We start from the raw sequence: 22,803 nt of genomic DNA on the forward strand, positions 1-22,803 counted from the left end.
GGTTGTGCAAAGAAAGTTGATTGGAAGCTCCTGTGCAACAAAACTGCTTCTTCCCAAGACTGGACTTCTTGTGATAAGATAAGTGATGGGAGAATGCACAAGACAGTGTGGGATAACATTTGGTGTGACATCGTCTAACCTCCCTGTAAACAAATCAGGGTGAATGCTCAATAGACAGGTTGCCTAGAAACGACCTAAGTTCCATTGAACTTGCAAAAAGTCAAAACTGCTTCCTTCTGAGTAGATATGTATAGGATTGCACCCTAAGTGCCTTCTAAAAATGATAAGCCCCATGTTTCATCAGTGTGTACAACTGGACTGGTAACATACTACACAAAAAATTCTTTATGTATTCATATGTACAATTCCATCAACTTTGTCTTTTCATGGGTGATCAGATCCCATGGGGTGCTAAAGCAATCATTCTGCCAGCACAGAGAGTTCTCTGCTGATACAACAGAAACTTCTCTCTCTCTCTCTTTCTCCTCCCCTTGTGCACTTCCCAGATCTGTTCTAGGGGTGCTCCCAACCCCCTAGAGCAGATTTGGGGAGGGTGCAGGAATAGTGCAGGGGAAGGTGAGCAGGGGAAAGTCCTATTGTGCAAGCAGAAAACCTTGCAGTGACAGGACTCACTAGAATATCACCTTATGTGTTTTATCATTGCTCACATGCACAGAATAAATTAGGGCATTTCCAGAAGAAATGCTCGTCCTGATTAATTTGGGGTGAGGTTAGAATAAGTTGTCTCAGGTAAATATTATCCCATGCTAGGAAAGTTTTGTCAATTTTGACATTTTAATGTATTTTTAATCTTTGTTGGAGGCTGCCCAGAGTGGCTGGGGAGGCCCAGCCAGATGGACAGGTTACAAATAATGAATTATTATTATTATTATTATTATTATTATTATTATTATTATTTTATTTTGGTTCTCTTGGTTTCTCATTTTTCCAATCTTAAATTCAGTTCTCCATATTTTGCAGCAATTACTATTTTTTTAAAAAAAAAGCTCATGAAAATTCATCAGCATTTTTGTGTGAATTTCTCTGAATAAATACACTTTTATGTGCAGTTTTGACTAATGTGCACATTTTTGCAAGTTGTTTCCCCATATGCGATGCATTTCTGTGTGCTATTTCCACTGATGCGTTCATTTTTATGCACACTTCCCCAAATATACATTGGTTGGAGAACTATGTCACAAAGTTCAGATAAGTGCAAATTTCAAAGGATCACTGTTTGGTTCACCTATTGTTCCGGAAAGTGCAAATTTGATGGTTTCCATTTTGCATGAACCCTGATTCTAATTTCTCTTCTATCCCTATCCCATACTTTGCCGTGCATCTTCCTGTCACTTTGTTGCATTGAAGGCTGATCTTTTCAGGAAGCAGGTTTGTTGCATAAAGCTTCCATATGTGCAACCTGAATTTGATGGTATGCGATTGAACCCCACTAGAAAAAGCAACAGTCTAGAAATGCCCTTAGAGGGAAAAGAGATGTAAATGAACCCAAAGGAACTGAAAACTGCAGCAAACTATGCTGTATGTGCAGTGCTCTGTACAGGACCCAGTACTAAATAATGGAATAATGGAGAATTCCTCTCCAACTCCTAACCAGTGCTCTCTAGAGATTTTGGACTACAACTCCCATAATTCCTAGCTGCTACACACTGACCAGGGCTGATGGAAGTTGTAATCCCAAACTCCAAACCTGGAGACCCCAGGTTGGGGGAGGCTGCCTTAATGCACAAGTTGCACTACATAAACAAGACCAGGTAATTTAATTTCCAAATTCCAGGGAGACATTCCGAGGAGGAGAATCATAGAAGCATTCCCAGACTTGTTTTGAAAGTGATGCTAAATATAGACTTCTATAAATGCCCATTAAACACAGTGTAATCATTCAGATGCTTCTGGATGGCTTTGAAATCTTTTGTCATTTGCCTTTCCTGAAGCATCACCTTCCTGTACATTAATAAGTGTTTGTTGCATGTGGGTTGAATACACAATTTCTGAAATGTGTTTTGGAGCTGAAATGAATGACGAATTGTTCTTAGGGTTGTTCCCCATTTCACATGACAGCTGGAATCAACACAACCTGTTGCCTAGTTCACTTATTTTTTATTTTAGATATTGAAAAGCTTGCTTAGTTAGTTCACAGTACCATTTATGGCGCACTCACTGCATTTCCAATACCGGATTCTTAATCTGTGTTCACATGACGTTGCCCAAAATGCATATGTATTCTATGCCTTGACGGTACTGTTCCACAGGTTGTTTCTCAAACCGACTTCACACCAACTGAAGTCCTCCAGCCTTTCCTTATTAGTAGGGGTGCCGTGTTTGGAAGAGCAAAAAAGAGGACACATTTGCTGACTTTTAACTATGGATCTGAATGGGATGCAGGTGGCACTGTGGGTTAAACCACTGAGCCTAGGACTTGCCAATCAGAAGGTTGGCGGTTCAAATCCCCACAACGGGGTGAGCTCCCGTTGCTTGGTCCCTGCTCCTGTCAACCTAGCCGTTCGAAAGCACATCAAAGTGCAAGTAAATAAATAGGTACCGCTCAGGTGGGAAGGTAAACGGCGTTTCCGTGCGCTGCTCTGGTTCGCCAGAAGCGGCTTAGTCATGCTGGCCACATGACCCGGAAGCTGTAGGCCGGCTCCCTTGGCCGATAAAGCGAGATGAGTGTCGCAACCCCAGAGTTGGCCACAACTTGACCTAATGGTCAGGGATCCCTTTACCTTTAACTATGGATCACTATGATGACTCTCATTTTACATACGCACAGAAAAGAGGATGCGTGCTGGAAAAGAGGACATAGCCAAAGTTTGAAGATATCTGCATCCCATCAACACCACCTAGGGTGCTCACAAACAGAAAATAATATGGCACTATTAAAACTGCGCTGGTGTGAACAGCTGGAGGGTGGTCAGAACTGTGAAATGAACAAAGAAAGAAAGAAACAAAAACCCAACATTGTGCTCCAAAGCAGTAATGACCAGCCCAGGGGGGCATAGCCTAGATTTTTGTTACGGGGCGGGCAGGCTTTTGTTAGGGGGCACAGAACCTATTTTTCGCTCTATATGATGCACCCGACCATAAGATGCACCTAGTTTTTAGAGGAGGAAAACAAGAAAAAAAAATATTCTGAATCAAATGTTGTACAGTGGTACCTCGGGTTAAGTACTTACTTCGTTCTGGAGGTTCGTTCTTAACTTGAAACTGTTCTTAACCTGAGGCACCCCTTTAGCTAATGGGGCCTCCTGCTGCTGCCGTGCCGCCGCCTTGCGATTTCTGTTTTCATCCTGAAGCAAAGTTCTTAACCCAAGGTACTATTTCTGGGTTAGTGGAGTCTGTAACCTGAAGCGCATGTAACCTGAAGCATATGTAACCCAAGGTACCACTATACTAAACTATTTAATAAACAACCGGTATATCAGAATCATATTACAACCATGTAAAGTGAACAGCAGTCAACAGTGGCATTAAGAACCATCATCACTGTCCTTAACAAATGAAGAGAGACTTTAAGGTTTGAGTACTCTTCTAGTCTTCTGTGAACCCAAAGAACTCATGAGTCCCTCCTCCCACCTAGCGGTAAAGCCAGCAAGAGCCGCAGACCCGCTGGGCAGATCCTGTCAGCAGCAACAGCTCTTTTTTTTTTTTAGAAATTTTTATTGGCTTTTCACCTTTTATAAAGACAAATACACACAAAAAAGACAAAGACAAAAACATGTATAGTTTCAGAAAATCCCACTTCCTTAACCTTGCTCCCAGACTTCCCCCCACCCCCCTTCATGCATCCCACTTCCCAAAATTGTGTCAGCAAATTGGTATTTCTCTTCTTAATCATCTTAAAATTTATAAATACAAATAAAGTAAATTTTCCTAAGTTGGATTCAAATTCTCTTCCATTGATTTCCCAATTTGTCTTAAATAAAAATCATGTTAACCAAACCCAAAAATCTTGAGTGTTTTTAGAATTCTATTCTTCCCTCCCTCCCATCCCCGGTTTTCGTCCCTTCCCAATACATGTCCAAAATATCAGTTCTCAGCCTGGGTTCCTCACGTCCGAGGCTTTCAAGTCTCTTTCCGTCCCTCTCCGCCGGTCTTGTTGGTAATCCTTTATGTCGGCCCTCGAATCTCGAAAAAATTCTGTCACCATCCAACCATTTTCTCTTCTCACCAGAATATTTGAAAGCAACTGCTGGAAAATTTCCACAAAATCTGCATCTTCAAAATCACAATCAAATTGGAGGCCCCCCTCATATTTCTTTATATTAAGTTCCTGTATTCCATAAGCTCCCGGGTCCTCCTTCTTCATCTTTTGCATCTTTCGCAGATTTGTGGTAAATGAAATCCAAAGGTCTCCTTGTTTATATTCCACAGATGCCAACTCCTGGTTGGTGCTTTCCAACTTTACTTTCTCTTCTTCTTGTTTAGTCTCTTCCACTTCTTTAGTTATCATTTCCAATACGGCTGTGGATTCTTTCTCATCCAGGTCCTCAATACATTCAGCAGAGCTGCTTATTCCAGAAGTCAAGGTCATAAGTTGTTTATTCATAGCTAATCTCTGCTCTTGTAAGATTCCCACCAAATGAAACATTCTTTCGATTTCCACCAGTAACTTTCCATCCACAGCCATTGTAATTTCACAGACTTCCCCCTAGAGGGACTCTGGTTACTTAGTAATCTCTCCAACAATCCTCCAACTTATTGTTATTACTTTGTTTCCAACAATTTTAACTCAATTGTAACTCATTTTTAACCAGAGGGATCTTGAATAGCAGTTTTTCCACTTAAACTGTCCGTTTGACAGCTTTGACAGCTGTCAAACTCCGCACCTCTTCCCCAAGCTCAAAGGCAGGACGCTCCCGGGCCCGGGGGGGGGGTTGTTTACCACAAAAAGAAATCTTTCGACACTCCACTCTCCAGCTCAAAGTTACTTTTTACCAAATCTTGGAAGTTGATGTCTTTTTCAACTCACCCCACAAAGGGTAGACACTCCAGCTTAGATCTTATTTCGTTGCTTTAAATCGTCTGCAAAAAGGGGAGGTGCGGACTCCCTTTTAGTACACCCCCCGGTCGTCTCAAATTCACGGGATAATATTCATAAAGTCCAATTTCCTTTTACTCACGGGTTATTCTTTTCAGTCCGAATTTCAAGGAAGGGAATCAGCGCTCTCCAGTCATGGCTCGCGGCTGCACTCAACCAAGGTAGCGATCGACTCTCAGCACCACGCCAGCCTCCGTATCCCCTCCGCAGCCTTTAAAAAGGCTCTTCGCGAATCGGGGGGGCGCTTAAGGTGCCCGCCGAGTCTTCAGTCCGCAGGCTTCAGCACCTGCGGTTTTTGGGGGTCCCCGCGTCGCCGGCACGGCAAGACCCATCCTCAGTTGAGCCGATTCCCTCCGCAACTCGGAGGGAATCCGCCATTTCCAGATCGCGCCAACCCGGAAGTCCAGCAGCAACAGCTCTTGCTGGCTTTACAATGAGCCAGAAGGAGGGATGGAGGGCAGCCTGTTGGTCCCTCCTCCCTCCTGCATTCACTCCATAAGACGCAGACACATTTCCCCTTACTTTTTAGGAGGGGAAAAGGTGTGTCTTATGGAGCGAAAAATACAGTAAGTATTTTTATTGATTTTTATTGATTATTGGGGGGGGGCAGCTGTCCCATGCCCACCCAACTACGCCCATGCTTCCTCCTTATTCTAAGGGTTGCCCTTTGTAGAACTCAGCAAGAAGGAATATGAGAGCAAAGTTTGAATCATTTGGTGCTTTCTGTCATTTGCTCTCTCCCAATGGGCACCAACCAGCGCTGGAATTTGCAGATACAGGCTACATATACACTACACTTTGAGGCAAATTTGAAGGGGGTTCAACTTGATGACCCTCGTGGTCCCTTCCAGCTCTACAAGTCTATGATTCAAATGCTCGAACCTCAACTTAAAGTATCCATGACATTCTTTTCCTCAAAGAATTCTGGGCCCTGGAATTTACCCCCACAGAGTTACATTTCCCAGCAACCCTTGACAGCTTTCAATACCCAGAATTCTTTGAAGCAAAGAAGGTGCTTTGAACGTGCTTTAAAGGTATAGTCATGACTTAATGGAAAAGGAAGCATTGAGCAAGATCAGGTCAGGATAGGGAGCCTTAGCTTTCGTCCTTTGCCTAAAATATAACGGGTTCCTGGTAATCATTCCCCAGCTCTAGGCTGCCATCTGCAGGACATACCTACTTTACAAGGGAATTATACAGTTTACTGTGTTGAGTCTGGCTGCATCTCAAAGGAAATCTCTTTCAGGGCTTTTGAAAAGAACATAAGAGCCTGCTGGATGAGGCCAACAGCCCATCTGGTCCAGTATCCTGTTCTCACAGTGGCCAACCGGATGCCTGTGGGAAACCAGTAAGCAGGATTTGAGAATAATAATAATAATAATAATAATAATAATAATAATTTATTACTTATACCCCACCCATCTGCCCAGGCCTCCCCAGCCACTCCGGGCAGCTCCCAACAGAATATTAAAACACGATAAAACATCAAACATTAAAAACTTCCCAAAGCAGGGCTGCCTTCAGATGTTTTCTAAAAGTCAGGTAGTTGTTTATTTCCTTGACATCTGATGGGAGGGCCTTCCACAGGGCGGCTGCCACTACCAAGAAGGCTCTCTGCCTGGTTCCCTATAACCTCACTTCTCTCAGTGAGGGAACCACCAGAAGGCCCTCGGAGCTGGACCTCAGTGTCCGGGCTGTATGATGGGGGGGGGGGAATGCTCCCTCAGGGATACTGGGCCGAAGCCTCTCTCCTCTCCTGTGGTTTCCAGCAACTGGATTTCAGAAGCATTGCTGCCTCTGACTGTGGAGACAGAGCCTAGCCATCATGGCTAGGCCCTGTCCATCCAGTTTGGTAGCCATCGCCGCCTCCTGTGGAAGCAGGTTCCATAATTTTATTAATTTCTATCATGTCACCCCTTTCTTGCCTTTTCCCTACAGCTGGCATCTTGACAACAGGATTTAGGAGAGAGCTTGATCCTGGCCATATTGGCTCCACTATTAGAATGCCCTTTTAAAAAATCCCTTTCTGTAGTTTGACGAAGAATAAGAATAACAAAACAATTTTGAAAATATATATCAGACTGCTGAAATACTTGGATACTCATTCTGGATATAGGATACCAAAGCTAGGACACTGATGTTCCAGTTTCTGATTGCTCCAGAAGCTGTAGCTTCGGCGGTAGACCGATGAACCGCAATTTATACAGAGAGGGAATCCCCAGGTATGCCCGCCCCCCATCATCTGACTGGACATCTCACTGGTAAACTGATTGCAAGGAGAGTCAAGCTGCTCTCAATATATTTTGCTCCACTTTGCATGGAGGCAGGAGTGCCAGCTTGGCTCCACGAGTGTGAGTGCCTGGGGCCATGGATGCCATGCATCATGTATTGCCCTGGCACTGAAATTTGTAGATGCCCTGTGTTGGGATACTGCCAGGCAGATGAAGGCATCAGGCAGGCCTCCAGTTGTCTCCGGACGATCACTGGTCTCCCGTGGAACAGCATCAGTCAATTAGCGACACAAGCCTCAGAGACGTTCCAAGACCCATGCACCCTTTCAGCAGAGTGTGCAAGTCTCCACAATGAAAGATGCAGACAGAGAGAGTGCATTGTGTGCAAGTCTCCACAATGTGCATTGTGTGCAAGTCTCCACAATGAAAGATGCAGACAGAGAGAGAGCATATTTACAGCTTTATTCAACGTAGTTCAGAACAAAGGAAAAACATGACTGCTTGCCTCCGTGTCCAGGAAAACAGCCACAATACAAAAGCTATATACAAAAAGGCATGTGACACACAACAGCCTTTCCCCTTTTAAGGTGGAACAGAACTATATCCTAACACCCTGCCCCTTCTTGGGGATTTTTGTGGGTACTCGGGCACCTAGGGCCCAAGAGAGTTGGCACCTGAAGCTGCTTGTTTACCAATTATTTATTCTGTAGTACTCAAATTTATTTATTTAATATGTTTATTTGGAGTACTTGTACCCCACTTTTTATCCAAATAGGCTCCCAGAAGGGCTGACATACAGTCCATTAAATCAAGGCTAAGTCTGTCCCCACTGATGAGGCATGGTCAGACAACCGTCTCCAGAGGCGGGATCCGGCCTCCAAAGATTGCATCACCTACTGCCATGGGGCCAACAGCAGCTGCAGTACACTCCTTGGAGGCCAATCTGCCACCTCCTTGGCAATGTCCCCAAAACGCTACCTCCACAGCAGCATCTGGTTGAATAGATGTCAGGGATTGGACTGAAGAGGAGTGGTCCCCCCCCCCACTTCTCCTGCACCTTCCTCAGAACAAGAGGACAGTATAGATTTAGAACAGTGGTTTGCAGAAGGGCCTGCAGAAGGTAGAAGCTGGGAAATGCTGGAAGGGGAACAGCAGGAAGAGGAGGAGAGACAGCTGACAGTGTCCATGGAAAGCATTCCTGACCCCCCCCCCCCCAAGACCAGACGGGCATTGAGGGTATTAGAACAGAGAGCTCAGAGGCAGAAAGCTCAGATTAACCAAGGCAGGAGTGACGTTGAATAAGGGAGACGTAGGGCGGTGCGACTTTATTTGGATCAATGCTATCATTAGAAAGGCTGCATTCCTTTGTCATTCTCTGCAAATTACTGAATAAATTGTTTGGTAAGAACTTTTATCCTTTCTCTGATTCTGGGCTGCCACCATGGGAGGGATCTGATTCCCCGAACCTGACAACAGGAGGCACTGCTCGTCTCCTCCCATCCCCTGTTCTAGAAGTTGATATTTATTCCGCCCCCCTTTTCTTCCTGGTGTAGATTTTCTTCCCAGGGGTGGATGGGTGGAGACACACCATTTTGTGATTTGCCTCAGGTGCCAGAATGTCTTGGGCCGCCCCTGAGCAAGTGAGTCCTTGCCCGCGGGCTTACAATCTAAGAAAAATATGACACACATGGGAAAGAGGACAGGGAGTGAAATGTCGGGAGGGAATCAAACTCGGGCCTCAATTCTTAAACTGTTGTTCTTACAATGACCAGCCTCCACAGTTCAGAGGTAGGAGGTGCCAGATGGGGCTGGCTTTGGGCAAAGTGGATGTGCTTACATTGCTTTCTTTAGGCATATGCCAGGATGAATTAAAAAGCAGTGTTGCCAAAGTGTGTGCAAACACCTTTCCCACTTCCCTCTCTTCCCTCTGCATAGCTCAGTCTGTTAGAGAGTGGTGCTGATAATGCCAAGGTTGCAGGTTCGATTCCCGTACGGGACTGCTGTGTATTCCTGCACTGCAGGGGGTTGGACTAGATGACCCTCAAGGTCCTTTCTGACTCTTCTACAATTCTGTGATACCTAATCAGCACCTGCCACATAAAGCTATGGCCTGGGCTTGGTCTCTTATGTGTGCTTGTACTGAGCATATTTGGATGGATTAGTTTAAACTGCTTGAGTGACATCTTATCTGCTAAGCTGCCAGGAGATTCCCACCAACATTTCACAGCTGGGACATTGGGTTACACTAAGAAGAAGAAGCTCACCGTGAACCGTGAGTAAAACAATTGAGTAGAGTTCAAAGTGGGCTTGATGGATGCCTCAAAGAGAATGCTGGGAATATTCACTTCAAAACACAACTAGAAAGCATAGGGTGGGTATACCTTTACTTGGGTTATACGTTACTTCACACACACACCCCTTCTCTTGTTCCAAACTCTTATTGTCATCCCTTCGACAGAGCTGGCAAACCTATGGCCCTGCTTATGTTGTTTGACACCAACACCACAGCTTTCACATCCTTGATTTAAATACTGTTATGGGAACTTTATCCCTTCCAGGTCTTGAAATCCCAAACAATAGAGAAGCCAGGAAATGCTTCCACAATTTGAATTTGGTGTCGGTTCTGTCCATGGTGGAGCCACTGCAAGGATCTCTGGAAGCGCGACACTCCCGGAGGTAAGCTTCATTGTGATTCACTAGGTTGTAGCTGGGCATCCTTTGCCTGTGTAGAATGTGACCATGTCACTGTAAAAGGGCACATAGCACCAACACAATGAGGCCTACTATGAAAACAGAGCCTTGGAGACACCTGCAAACTGCAAGATTAATGGGAAACCTGGTCCCAGAATTGATGGGTTAATATGGCATTCAGCATAGTTTTAGTTTTCACTGTTTTTAGGCAGGTGCAGCTGACAGGGTGGGGTGAGTCCGGGCGGCTCCACAGTGCCAGTCCACTGTTCCATCCAATCCTGGCATTCCAAAAATAGCAAAGGCTGTTTTTGACAGGAAAATCAGCAAGCAACAACTGTGGTTGGCACAAAATTCACTAGATGTCACTGTCACACCACACAAGCACTGGGTAACTCAGAGAGAGAGAGAGAGAGGAGAGAGAGAGAGAAGTTTGCCTCACTTCCCCATTTGTGTGTTTTTATTTTTTAAAAAAAATGTGTGTAGAGAGGTAGCAAAGAGAGAGTAGTGAGGTGCCCCTTTGGCAAGGTCATAAAATACACATGCAAATGATGCATGAACTCTCGCAAAGGTCCACAGAGCTTTGCAAAACGAGTACAGTGATAATTGCTGCTGACTGTTTGGAAGTACACAAAACCCTGTTTTGCACAGTGTGGAGCCATGAACACAGGGAGAGGAAAATAAGATTTTGCTGGTGTCCTGGCCTCTGACCTCTGTGTACTTAATGATTCTGTGCATGAAGCCTACAAGCTGTGCAGCCCTGTATGTGTAGTCTTGGATCTTGTAAAAACTGGCATCCCTGACCGTGTAAAGAGAGCTTATGCGTGTACTGTTTGTACATGCGCAGCTTCTGTGTATAAAGTGGTAGTGAATGAATGCAGTTGTGGATTGGGATATTAGGTGCAATACTGTTCACCTTCCAGACATTCATTGAACGGGATTTCAAACCACATGTAAAAGGCAAACAGCACATGAAACCTGCAGTGTTATGGCTGCTTCTCTACACCCATTCCAGCAAGACGCTCCCATGAAAATATATCCTCACTCTGTTGCTATAGACAGCCAATGTAGTGCAGTGGTTAGAGTGTTGGACTTAAGAGCAGGGAGACCAGGGTTCAAATCCCTGCTCCACCATGAAACTCACTGGGTGACCTTGGGCCAGTCACTGCCTCTCAGCCTAGCCTACCTCACAGGGTTCTCTGAGGATAAAATGGAGCAGAAGAGAGCCATGCAGGCTACATTAAGCTCCATGGAGAAAAGGTATATAAATGTAATAAGCAGGTTGTGTTTCCGTACATATATGGATGCACTAGGGCAGGCTTCCTCAAGCTCGGCTCTCCAGATGTTTTGAGACTACAATTCCCAGCATCCCTGACCACTAGTCCTGCTAGCTAGGGATCATGGGAGTTGTAGGCCAAAAACATATGGAGGGCCAAGGTTGAGGAAGCCTGCATTAGGGGCTGCCGTCCCTGTTCACCAACCCTGCCTACTCACCAACCACCTTCCCTCACACCTGGCCAATCCCTCTTCCCTTTATCCCACTCACCTAGCCTCTCATAGCTCACCCAAACCTCCCCTCCCCTCCCCAGCCCATTCCCCTCCCCCCCAGTTCACTCCAACCTCCAACCCTCTTTAAAAGAGGGGGGACTTCAGATAGTGCTTGCTCACTCACCTGTTGTTCTGTTGCAATACTGCAGTTGGCAGGGCCACCTATTGGCAGCCACACAAACTGCAGTGTGACAACAGCCTTACATTTTTTATGCGTATAGGAAGACGTGCTTATGAAAGCATTAAGCTTCTATCCATTGTTTTTTTAAAACACAGACACAGTCATTGGTATGTTCTACACTCCCATCTTAGCAGCTTTCATTATTGACCTGGGTTTTCCTCCCCAAGCTACTGAACACCTTTGACTTTGCTTGGGGGTGGTTGATCAACAAAGCTGTCACAATGATGGATTCCCCTTGAATTATTGCTTAATTAGCTAAGCTGGAGGTATAAATCAAGTGCACTGCCAATTGTCTTATTCTGCACACAGGCGGCCATGCTCAGCCTGGCTCTAATGAATTATTAGCTCCTGCCACTGAGAAATTGCAATATGCAATCTCAGGTCTGTAATGGGAAAAGAAATCCAAATTCACATGTAGGGGCCAGAACCTGGAATAGCTTTACCACAGATATTAAGCGATATGAATGTGAGCAGTGCCACTGACCTCAACTGGAATATACGACCCCTAACTATGTTACTTTCTAGCTAGCCCACCACAGAAATACAGAAATGAGAAAGGGCAAAAGCGCTGTATCAACGACTGCCTCCTACAACATCTTCATTCTACTGAATTGCAGCGTAGACAGCCCAATTTATTATTAGGTCACAGGGAATGGCTCAAGTAGATAAGAACTTGGTGATATGGTTCTGAGCCTCTGAAACTTTAGGGAGCAGTGGAATTTGTGGAAAGGTTTTTTTCTCTGTGTGTGAACTCTTTGGCAGAAAGTGGTGGTGATTTATTATTTTTATACACCACTTGGGCACAAAGAAACAAAGTGAGTTTCCCTGAAAACTTCCAAAGAATTTGCACACCCTTGGAAAACTAAGGAGGAGCCCCTTCCCACCTGCACATCCTCTGCCTGTAATGTGGTGTTAAATCAGAGGCGATTTTAGGGTGGCGTGACCAGTGCGGTTCCACTGCCGCCATGCTGTAAAGGTAAAGGTAAAGGGACCCCTGACCATTAGGTCCAGTTGCAGATGACTCTGGGGTTGGGGCGCTCATCTCGCTTTATTGGCCGAGGGAGCCAGCGTACAGCTTCCGGGTCCTGTGGCCAGCATGACTAAGCCACTTCTGGCGAACCAGAGCAGCGCACGGAAACACCATTTACCTTCCCGCTGGAGCGGTACCTATTTATCTACTTGCACTATGTGCTTTCGAACTGCTAGGTTGGCAGGAGCAGGGACCAAACAACGGGCGCTCACCCCATCACGGAGATTTGAACCGCCAACCTTCTGATCGGCAAGCCCTAGGCTCTGTGATTTGGACCACAGCGCCACCCGCGCCCCACCGTCATGCTGTAGAGAACACCAAAACTATGCTGTAGAATGGAGTGTGAGAAGTGGGACACGTGTCACACAGAGCCCAAACCCAGCCACTAAATTTGGGTTGGGGATTTCATCTTAGCTTTATACTGTGATGCTGCTGTTGCAATGTCCCAAGTCTTGTGGGGTGGGAGAGAGGCCTTGCTCAGTGTCTTCTGGGAGAACCTCTTCCTTCTCACAACAAGGAGAAAGGAGCAGCTTGTGGTTCCCAGAAGCTGATTCTGAGCTCGGTTGCCACTTGAGCTTACCTTATAATCAGTTCCGGGTACCATTTAAGGACCTTCAATTTCTGCACTTTGGTGCCGTCACATAAGCAGAGCCTGTTGGATCAGGCCAAGGCCCATCTAACCTGGCACCCTGTTCTCACAGTGGCCACCCAGGTGTGTATAGGAAGCCCACAAGCAGCACCTGAGTGCAACAGCACTCGCCCCACCAGCAATTCCCTGCAACTGGATAGGGTTTAAGGCGCGAGCGTGCCTTGATCTAACAGGGTTGAGTCAGAGGGATGTACCACATCGTCATGCATGTTTTCAGTCTCCACTTTGTGACCCATAACAGCCCACCTGTTTCCTTCCGCAGCAAAAGAGGGAGCAGAGGGATTTGCAGCCAAAGCCCCCAAATCACAGACTGAGTTGTTAAATGTTGGAGCCAGGTGAATCTCCGCGAATGTCTATGCATTGCTGCTTTAATGGAATTTTAATGAAATGCTATAGAATTTTCTGTTTATTTGCTTTCAAAGTAAGCTCGCCATGGATTATTGAGTGCAAATTACACAGGCAGCCTGTGGAACTGCATTCTGCACTGATTAGCTGGTATGCAATGCAGCAGGTTATGAAGTATTAAAAAAAATCATCCACCTCTTACTGTATGCATGCATGTGCAGTCGCACACAAACACACACACACCTTTAAATAAAAGGGTTCCCAGAGCAGCTTATAGATCAATATAAAAAGGAGAGAGAACCTCTGCCCCCAGGCTTACAATCTTAAAGACGTGACACACAAGCAACAAGGGAATGGGGAGGGCAGAGAAGAGGAAAACAAGAAAATTGACTCTTGAAGCTATGCAGTTGGAGCATAACTCCTAATGGGATGAAAACGGCTTCAGGGTGTGGGGCAGGGTGGCAGCGAGGCCAAGGCTTCCTGGGCAAATCCCAAAGAGCACCTCATTGGCTTTGCCAGAGTACCCACAATGCCCTGGGCTTGAAGCCATCCTGCCCCGTCCCAGTAAAGAGCAGGAAAACTACCAGAGATGGAAGGAAGGAGAAGTGCCAACAAGAGAAGAATGGCAGACAAAACTGATGGAAGTGTGCAGAGATGGCAAAACTGACAGGGAAGATCAGAAACCAGCAAGATCAAGTATTTTCAAAAGATTGGAGTAAATTCCTAATTTATTGAAAAGACCACTGTAAACAGTTAAAATCATTGGCAGGATGTAACGACACTTGTAATGTGGAATTAATTATGGTAACAATGGATATATAACAGATGGATTATGGTAAAAGATGCAGAAAATTTTATTTTAAATATGGAACCCATGGAGGGAGGGAAGGAGGTCCAAAGCTTCAAAAGAACCTTTTATTTTAATGTTTGAAATGGTTAAAGTTAAAATGCATAAAACTATGTAAAACCAATAGAAAAACTTTATTTTAAAAAAGAGCAGGAAAACTACATCCCTCATCAGCTGGTTGATTCCAGTAGTTTAACCACTGCATTACATTTGGATGTGCTCCATAGTTTCAACAGTGGCTACTCCCTCTGCCGCCCTGCCATCGTAGAGAGGCTGCAGTGATGACACAGCCACTTCACTTGTCATTCTTCATTTGTCATTCTTCACACCTCTTCAGCTTGAAAAAAGAAAAAGAACAATATATAAGCATCAGAAGTGTACACAAGAGTCCCTCCTGATTTTCATTCTCAATGAAAGGATTGGGCCGCATTATGGAGAGGGTTCATTAACGGTGGGTAACACAATCCCAGGCATGTTTGTTTGGAAATTCCATTTCATTCAGTAGCACTTATTCCTGGGTAAGTGTGCACAGGATGGCAACTTGAATCAAGTAGCACTGCTGAGTAGGGATCTCGGAGGAATCTGTTGAGAATGGCCTATCCAGTAGATTTCCTTCCATCCGCCCATTTGACTCCCATCATAGACTAGAATCTTGCTGTGAATGCTCTTCACCTTAATTGTCTACAACAATGGCAACTTATTTACATGTGTATATTCTACGTGACTCGCCCTCACTCCAAGTGTACTGGGATGACACCTTGTCCGGGAAGGGGAAATGGTAGCAACAACCCTGGCCTCTGATCTGGGGCTTCCGTCAAAGTGGTAAGAACATATTAAGTGAGCTTCTTGTTGGTGGAGGATGTGGTGAAGGTGGCGATTTATATTTTCAGCAACTTGTAGCATGCATTTCGAACAGCCAACCAAAGAAAGTGAGCAGGGGCCATCAGGAAATGCACTTTCCATGCTAGGACTTCTTATTTAACAGATTGAATTCTGCAAAAAGTGTACTTCCCCAATACACTGTTTGATATTAAAGCCTTTAAGAAAGAGGTTTTGGAAGGGAAACTTTATATATAACAGCATTTGTTTAAATGCTTACCAGCATTTATAGAGCGTTGTCACTTGCTTAGCAGTACATTGTCATCGTCATCCACTAGGAGAAAGGGAAGGACAAAAGAGAGGGGGAAATCAATGCATTTATAAATTCACAGTAAAATGTAGCAAGAAAAATAGGGCTGCATTAAATGTCAACATATTTTTATTCTAAAGCAGAAATTGATTTTTCAAAAGTGGTGGTGGAAACTGTTCCCCTCAGTCCTGTTATTTGTGAGACCATTTCCCTCTTCAGTCTTACTTTTCTGCCATTATCTGATTTCCCCCCTCATAACTGCTGACTTGATTTCCTGTAATAACTCTAGACGACCACATCTCGCACCAACAGTGCTTCAAGCTCTGTTGATTAAAGGCAATATTGTATTTCCCTCTGTTAAGAGACAGTAATTGCTGCTCAAGCAGGTCTATCAAAAACAGGCATTAAGAAATTAAAGGTAGCAATACCAAATGGAGACCACTCTCTAGTATTATGCAGCTAGTGGGGGACCTTTTTTTGGACAAGGTTCCTGAAATGTCAATGGTGGCGGCAACAGACAACGAGCTGTCACATGTTGCATTTTAACTTTGTGGACAAATTCACATGCATTGTCAAATATCACACAGCAGGGATGGGGAACCTGTGGATCTCGAGGGTTTCCTCTTCTCCCCTTCCCCTCATCCACCATGTACACCTCACAAATCATCTGTAGGATCAGAAGAACCCCCAGAATGGGGGTGGGGGGGGGAGAGTGTTTTCTCTGGCAAGCAGAATGCATGTTCTGGTGAAACCATCTTCTTAGTGCTACATTACATTTCACCAATGGTGTGGCTGTGACCTTACTCTTGTTTAAGTCCCATTGAAACACATCCATTCTCAATGTTTCAGTCTTATGAGTATTGCTATTACATGGCCATGAAACTCAGACTCTGTACACAGTTGCTCTGGATGCTCATTTTGTTGCATTTAAAAAAATATTCAATGAAAATTAAAAGGTTTTTTTTATAAAAATGACTAGTCCCATGGACTGCAAGAAGATCAAACCGATCCATTCTTAAGGAAATCAGCCCTGGGTGCTCACTGGAAGGACAGATCCTGAAGCTGAGGCTCCAATACTTTGGCCACCTCCTGAGAAGAGAAGACTCCCTGGAAAAGACCCTGATGTTGGGAAAGATGGAGGGCACAAGGAGAAGGGGACGACAGAGGACGAGATGGTTGGACAGTGTTCTCGAAGCTACCAGCATGAGTTTGACCAAACTGCGGGAGGCAGTGGAAGACAGGAGTGCCTGGCGTGCTCTGGTCCATGGGGTCACGAAGAGTCGGACACAACTAAACAACAACAACAATTTTGTGATTGAGGGGAACCAAAGTGCTTCTTAACACCCTTGAGGTTAATTGCAGGAAATAAATCTCTGCCAAGGTTAAGAGGGCATTTAGGGGCAACATGAAACTCTGCAGGTATACAGCACGTACCAAAAGTTACATGTGAAGCAGGCAGTTGCACACAGGAACCTGTTTTCCCAAGTAACAGCCCAACTGTAGTTCAGTAAATGGTGCATTTCTTAAGTAATGAAAGTAGATTGAATCAGGTGGCATAGAGACTGCTGAGCCAGCGCCCAACGTTAGTTCAATAGCCTGTGACTTTCCTGAGGCTGTCATTGAAACCTTAATGATGCACATTTTCCCCTCCTTGCCACGCTTGAGATGGTTTTCCTCCACACTCAAAATAGTCACGTCTAGCACTGCAATCACATGCGCTTGTGGACTGGGCCGGCTGCTACAGGGGAGACTAGAAGTTGCCTGTACCAGGTCAGTGAGCCTAAATATATATTACAGTAATGGCAATGTGATTAGCAATTGCATTGTGAGTTTTTGAAACACAAAATAAATAAAAGGCATGGGTGCTGAGGAGGAGAGCTTTAACGTAAAACAAACAAATGAACAAAATGAAGTTAACAGACTTAAATAAGCTTAATAATCAGGCGATGCATACACAAAAAATAGTATCTGTGCTGCCCATAAATGTGTTAATACAATTTTATTATATAAAAATGGAGTTGAACCTTATAGTAAAAAAGATGGGAAGAAACAAAAATCCAGAATATAAGAACTCTGTAATGCAATAATTAAAACAGATAAGTCTATAAACAAAACCTATGTCAAAATAATATTTCCACAACATATAAAGAACCATAGAATAATCTGGATCCAAATAAAGAGTGTGTGATTTATGATTCTTCAACGCTATTCTTTAGACAGCTAAAATGTCAGTAGAGGGTGTTCTAGATGGATTAATACATCTATTTAAGTCTCTTGGACGTGACCTTTTCAGTTTTATTTTGCTGTTTAATGAGCCAGACCTTCTTTCTGATTGTTAAGGTGAAGTTTAAGCCTCCCCTCCCCAGCTGTGAGAGCAGGGTAGTGCTGAAGTTGGAGCTGTGTGGATATCCTGGCAGAGCCAATCCAGTGCTTCTGTTGGTGCATCCACAGAACCTCAACTCGTTTCCACTCTGACCCATTCTAGCCCCATCCAGGAAAGTCACAGTGGCTGGCATTGGAAGGTAAACTCTGCCCCACCACACTGGCCACCTCTAGCCAAAGATTTGGGGGCTTTTGTTTGTTTATTGGCAGTGAATTGCATTGACATGTCTTTGTAGAACATCTTGGGTGGCTTGTAAGATGTAACATTCGCACTGAAAATGCAATTTTCTTCCTCAATGCTGAATTAACCAGATATGGTGATTTTTTAAATTTATTTTAAATCTTACTTCTACTTTTACTTCTACTTCTTTTATTATTTTATTATTTGTACCCAGCCCACCTGGCTGGGTTTCCCCAGCCACTCTGGGTGGCTTCCAACAGAGATTAAAAATACATTAAATCTCTCTCATTTGTTCCTTAAAGTATAAACGTACAGAGATCTCTAGAGGTATTACTGGAGATACTTTGGAGTGAGAATTCCACTCTTGAGCAACCTTATCAAAGCATCATGTTCTGCATTTGAAAAACCTCAATTCTGAAGTATTAAGTACCGAAGAGAGAATAAAAATCTGTTGCTAAGCCCCCTTTTGCCTTCATTTAATGGACTTGCTGATATGAATAGTTCTTGCTAAATTGGCAAATCCTGAAATGTGAATCCATACCTCCAGACACAATGAAATATGCATTCAAAATCTGCTATGAATGCCTATTCCAGTTTAGGTTTTGTGTTTCGTGTTCTCTTCCCCCTCCTTTTTTTTTTTAATAAACCTGTTTCAATCTCATTTGAGAAGGAAAGGCATTTGGTTTCCAAGAATAAAAACAAGCTACTACGAACAATAACGGAAAAGAGGGAAATGGAATTAAGCACCACTTGCCTGATCTTCAGTGAAATAGATTCCTTTCCCATCTGCAGATAAATTGCGAAATGCCTCTAGAGAGAACAAAACAAAGCTTCAACTTGCAAGAAAATAGAATAGTTTGTAAAACTATAGGGGGGGGAGTGGTGGCTTCTAGCATATATAAAACCATAATAAAACATTTGAAAAACTTCCCTATCTAGGGCTGCCTTCAGATGTCTTCTAAAGGTTGTATAATTACTTATCTCCTTGGCTATGCGGTTGCATAACTCCATACCCTCCAACATGTCTCCGATGAAAACAGGGATGTCCTAAGGAAAAGCGGGACATTCTGGGATCAAATCAGAAACTGGGACGGCTTCTGTAAAACCAGGACTGTCTCTGGAAAATAGGGACACTTGGAGAGTCTGTTATTGTGGGAGCCTTTTTTTCAGCTGCACCATATGGTTTATGTGCTTATTTTGCTTAATGGTTAATCCAGCCCTGTCTTTCTCAGACATTCTTTCTCTCTTTCTCATTTAGGTGGGCCCGCTGTGCTATGAAGGCTCCCATCATGCCTGCCTCCACCATCTGTCTCTTCAGGTACTTGCTTTTTGTGGGGAGAGGGGGAGCGGCTGGCTGTAGGGCCCTGGAGTTGGGCCCTGGACTCCGACCCTAATGGAGCCACAGGTGTGTTCAAGCACCACCGAAATGAACAGAAACCGCCTAAGAGGACAGCTGTTTCTCAGAGACATTGGCCAAGTTCATGCATGATGCTAAATCATAGTTTAGTGGCAAATGAGTCTTGGCAAGCCATGAAAGCATAAGAAGAGCCTACTGAATCCCACATCTAGTCCAGCATTTTGCTCCCTCAGTGGCAGCCAGAAGCCTATGAGAAACCTACTATCAGGACCCAGAGCGCACCAGCACTCTCACTACCCAGAACTGGGATTCATACCAGCATTGGGTTTGTATGTGTCCCCTCCCCTTTTCTCAAGTTCATCCACGAGGAGGAGAATGGAAACATTCACCTGTTGTTTTTTAAAAAAACAGAGTTTGATGTTATGTCCAAACCAGAATGTGTCATTAGTTTAAATTATGGCTTATTGAAGAAAGCTAGGATCCGAAACCATGTCTTGATTTTGATTTTGTTTCAATAAATCATCGTTTAAACCAATGTCTGAACCGGGCCACTGTGTCAAAGGAGATGGACAAATGCGCGTGTTGTGCAAAGTACCCAGTATCTCAAAAAAACAAAAAACAAAAGACTGCTCTGTATGAATGCCACATGCTCTTTTTGCTAGCGTTTTGTGTAAAGTAATGTCCACTTATGCACGCTGCAGAAATAAATTCTGCATCCTTTGTGAGAAAGGGGGTGGGGAGCGTAGAAAAAGGAGCAGCTGGCCTTGTTTGTGGCTTTCTACTAGTCATAGTGAGCTAGAAGGCGATACGGAAGATGGACTCAAAAAGGGATATTCAGCCGTTGCAGTAATATAGTAAGCATCCTTTTCCTGCCTCTAGCTAAACTGCAGGCTTAGGAGACCTAGTATTCTCAGAGTAAAACAGTACATTAATGTTATGGTCTTAACTGCGATTTAATCTCCACCTCCATTTTACAGCAAGTTATAAAGGGGGAGATGCATTTGATTTAGGTGTTATTGCTGTGGATTTCCAGGGACCATGAGTAATGGTCTAACGAGCCTCTTTATTTATTTAACTATCTGTCCTCAATTCGTATTATCGATGTGCTGCCCTTTATTGCCATTTATCAGTAATCATCTCCTGAGTAAATCCCAGTGGCAGCGCTTTCAAGTGTTTGAAGAAATGCATAATATGTTTTTAAACTTTCAGTAAAATAAAAATAGAAAGATTATTGGTGGATTTTCCCCACCCCCAACCCCCCACAGGTTCTTATTCTTGGAATTTTGATTTTTCTTCCAATAACTTTTAAAGAAGTAATAATAATAATAATAATAATAATAATAATAATAATAATTTATTATTTATACCCCGCCCATCTGGCTGGGTTTCCCCAGCCACTCTGGGCGGCTTCCAATGAAACACTAAAATACAATAACCTATTAAACATTAAAAGCTTCCCTAAACAGGGCTGCCTTTAGATGTCTTCTAAAAGTTTGGTACGTTATTTTTCTCTTTGACATCTGGTGGGAGGGCGTTCCACAGGGTGGGTGCCACTACCCAGAAGGCCCTCTGCCTGGTTCCCTGTAACTTGGCTTCTCGCAGTGAAGGAACCGCCAGAAGGCCCTCGGCGCTGGACTTCAGTGTCCAGGCAGAACGATGGAGGTGGAGACGCTCCTTCAGGTATACTGGACCGAGGCCATTTCGGGCTTTAAAGCTTTAAACACTTTGAATTGTTATGTTTTATTCCTCCACTGACAATGCAAGATGCTTTTATCAAACGTGTATAATTTAAGTTGGGATTGTATTAAATTTTAGCATCTTCTATCTTGGAAATGTCCTGTGTCCTGGCAGGGAAGGGGAAATCTCCCAGGGTGAGAGGCTGAGGGAAGAGGCAAATGTTCCCAGGTGAGTGATTAGAGGGTGCATCTTTCTCTGTATGGGATAAAAGTTAGGCTATATCTGTGAGAGAGGACCCTGTACTCTTCTAGAACTTTTCTTTTTCTTCTTTTCTCTTTTCTACTGCTTTTTGCTTAGATTCGGGGGGGGGGGGTTAATTGCAATGTGAAAAGTTTTAATAAAACTTTTTAAAAGAAAAAAAGAGAAAATGAACAGTGTCCTGCAGTTTGATTTCTTATTTTTAAATGTTTCTGCCAATAAAGCTTGGAGATTTTTCTCATTGGATTTCCAGAGGTATCTGGTAAAATCCAGTCAACGGCAAAGATCACTCACACAGCTTGAGCATTCGCTTTGCTCCTGCATATTCCCTTTCCAGAGAGACAAGCCGCTTTCCAGACAGTGGCTTGTTTCTTTAGCAATATGAAAATTGTCCATGTGAGTTTCCCTAGGCACCTTCCAACTTCACGCTTCAGACTAAGTGAACCTTTTAATATAGGTCTTCGTGCAGCTTTCATATGTCTTCATGTCACCATCTCCCCTTATTTTGCCTCTTTATTGGAAGAGTCCACTTTTGAAGGAAGGAAAGGAAAAAGTTTTGTGTTTGGTAATTGCAAACCAGCTAAGAAGCTCCAGGTGTATAAGAAGGCATACATGATACTTCCTTTGTTTGAAATTGTTGGCATATGACAGATGCGCGTTTCAGATGTGCATTCAAGTGACAGCCATAAAGCATTTGTGCTGTGTCCCTTTGAACTGGATGTGCAATCAAATGCACATCACATCAACATCCTTACACAAATGTCACACTTAACATATTGTTTATGCATGCCTAGAGCTGGGTCAAAGCTAGAAAACAAATGTGTGAAGGTCACTCTCTGCACTGGATGTCTCCATCCTTGGATCTATTCCTACTTTAAAATAAAATAAAATAAAATAAAATAATAGAAATAGCTGATCAACAGACCCTGGACACCTTTCACCAGAAATTCAATGATTTTCACCCCACAATCAACCTTACAATGAATCAATCTATGCAAGAAATACATTTTTTGGACACTACTATAAAAATACAGGATGGACGCATAGACACCACCTTATACCGTAAACCAACTGACCGACAAACATATCTACATGCCTCTAGCTACCATCCCAAACATACCAAACAGTCCATTGTATATAGCCAGGCACTACGTTACAGCCGCATCTGTTCCAATTCTACAGACAGAGACTCTCACCTAAGAGATCTACAGCAAACCTTCTCAGAACTAAAATACCCAGCAGAT

At 43.9% G+C, this 22,803-nt stretch overlaps 1 protein-coding gene and 1 long non-coding RNA gene across 4 annotated transcripts in view; one reads left to right on the plus strand and one right to left on the minus strand.

The window, feature by feature from the left end:
- Window positions 1–6,044: 6,044 nt before the first annotated feature.
- LOC308474253 lies at window positions 6,045–14,467 on the plus strand. Of its 2 annotated transcripts, none has more exons than XR_013984620.1 (3): window positions 6,045–6,090; window positions 9,846–9,963; window positions 13,646–14,467. It is a non-coding gene; the product is annotated as an uncharacterized lncRNA (long non-coding RNA). The 2 variants fall into 2 exon arrangements; XR_013984621.1 differs by lacking the exon at window positions 6,045–6,090 and adding an exon at window positions 6,839–6,937.
- Window positions 14,468–14,690: 223 nt separating this feature from the next.
- The window catches only part of CAPN13 (calpain 13), an 87,390-nt gene continuing 79,277 nt past the window's right edge, over window positions 14,691–22,803 (minus strand). For both annotated transcript variants that reach the window (XM_081000167.1, XM_081000166.1), the window contains 3 exons: window positions 19,022–19,077; window positions 15,675–15,728; window positions 14,691–14,912 (listed from right to left, as the gene is read on the minus strand). In XM_081000167.1, coding sequence (XP_080856293.1) covers window positions 15,702–15,728; window positions 19,022–19,077 — 83 coding nt within the window. In that variant the 3' untranslated portion in view covers window positions 14,691–14,912; window positions 15,675–15,701. The remainder of the gene's footprint in view (window positions 14,913–15,674; window positions 15,729–19,021; window positions 19,078–22,803) is intronic.

Source organism: Podarcis pityusensis (genome assembly GCF_964106645.2).
Source record: "Podarcis pityusensis genome assembly, chromosome: 3".
Taxonomy (NCBI): domain Eukaryota; kingdom Metazoa; phylum Chordata; class Lepidosauria; order Squamata; family Lacertidae; genus Podarcis; species Podarcis pityusensis.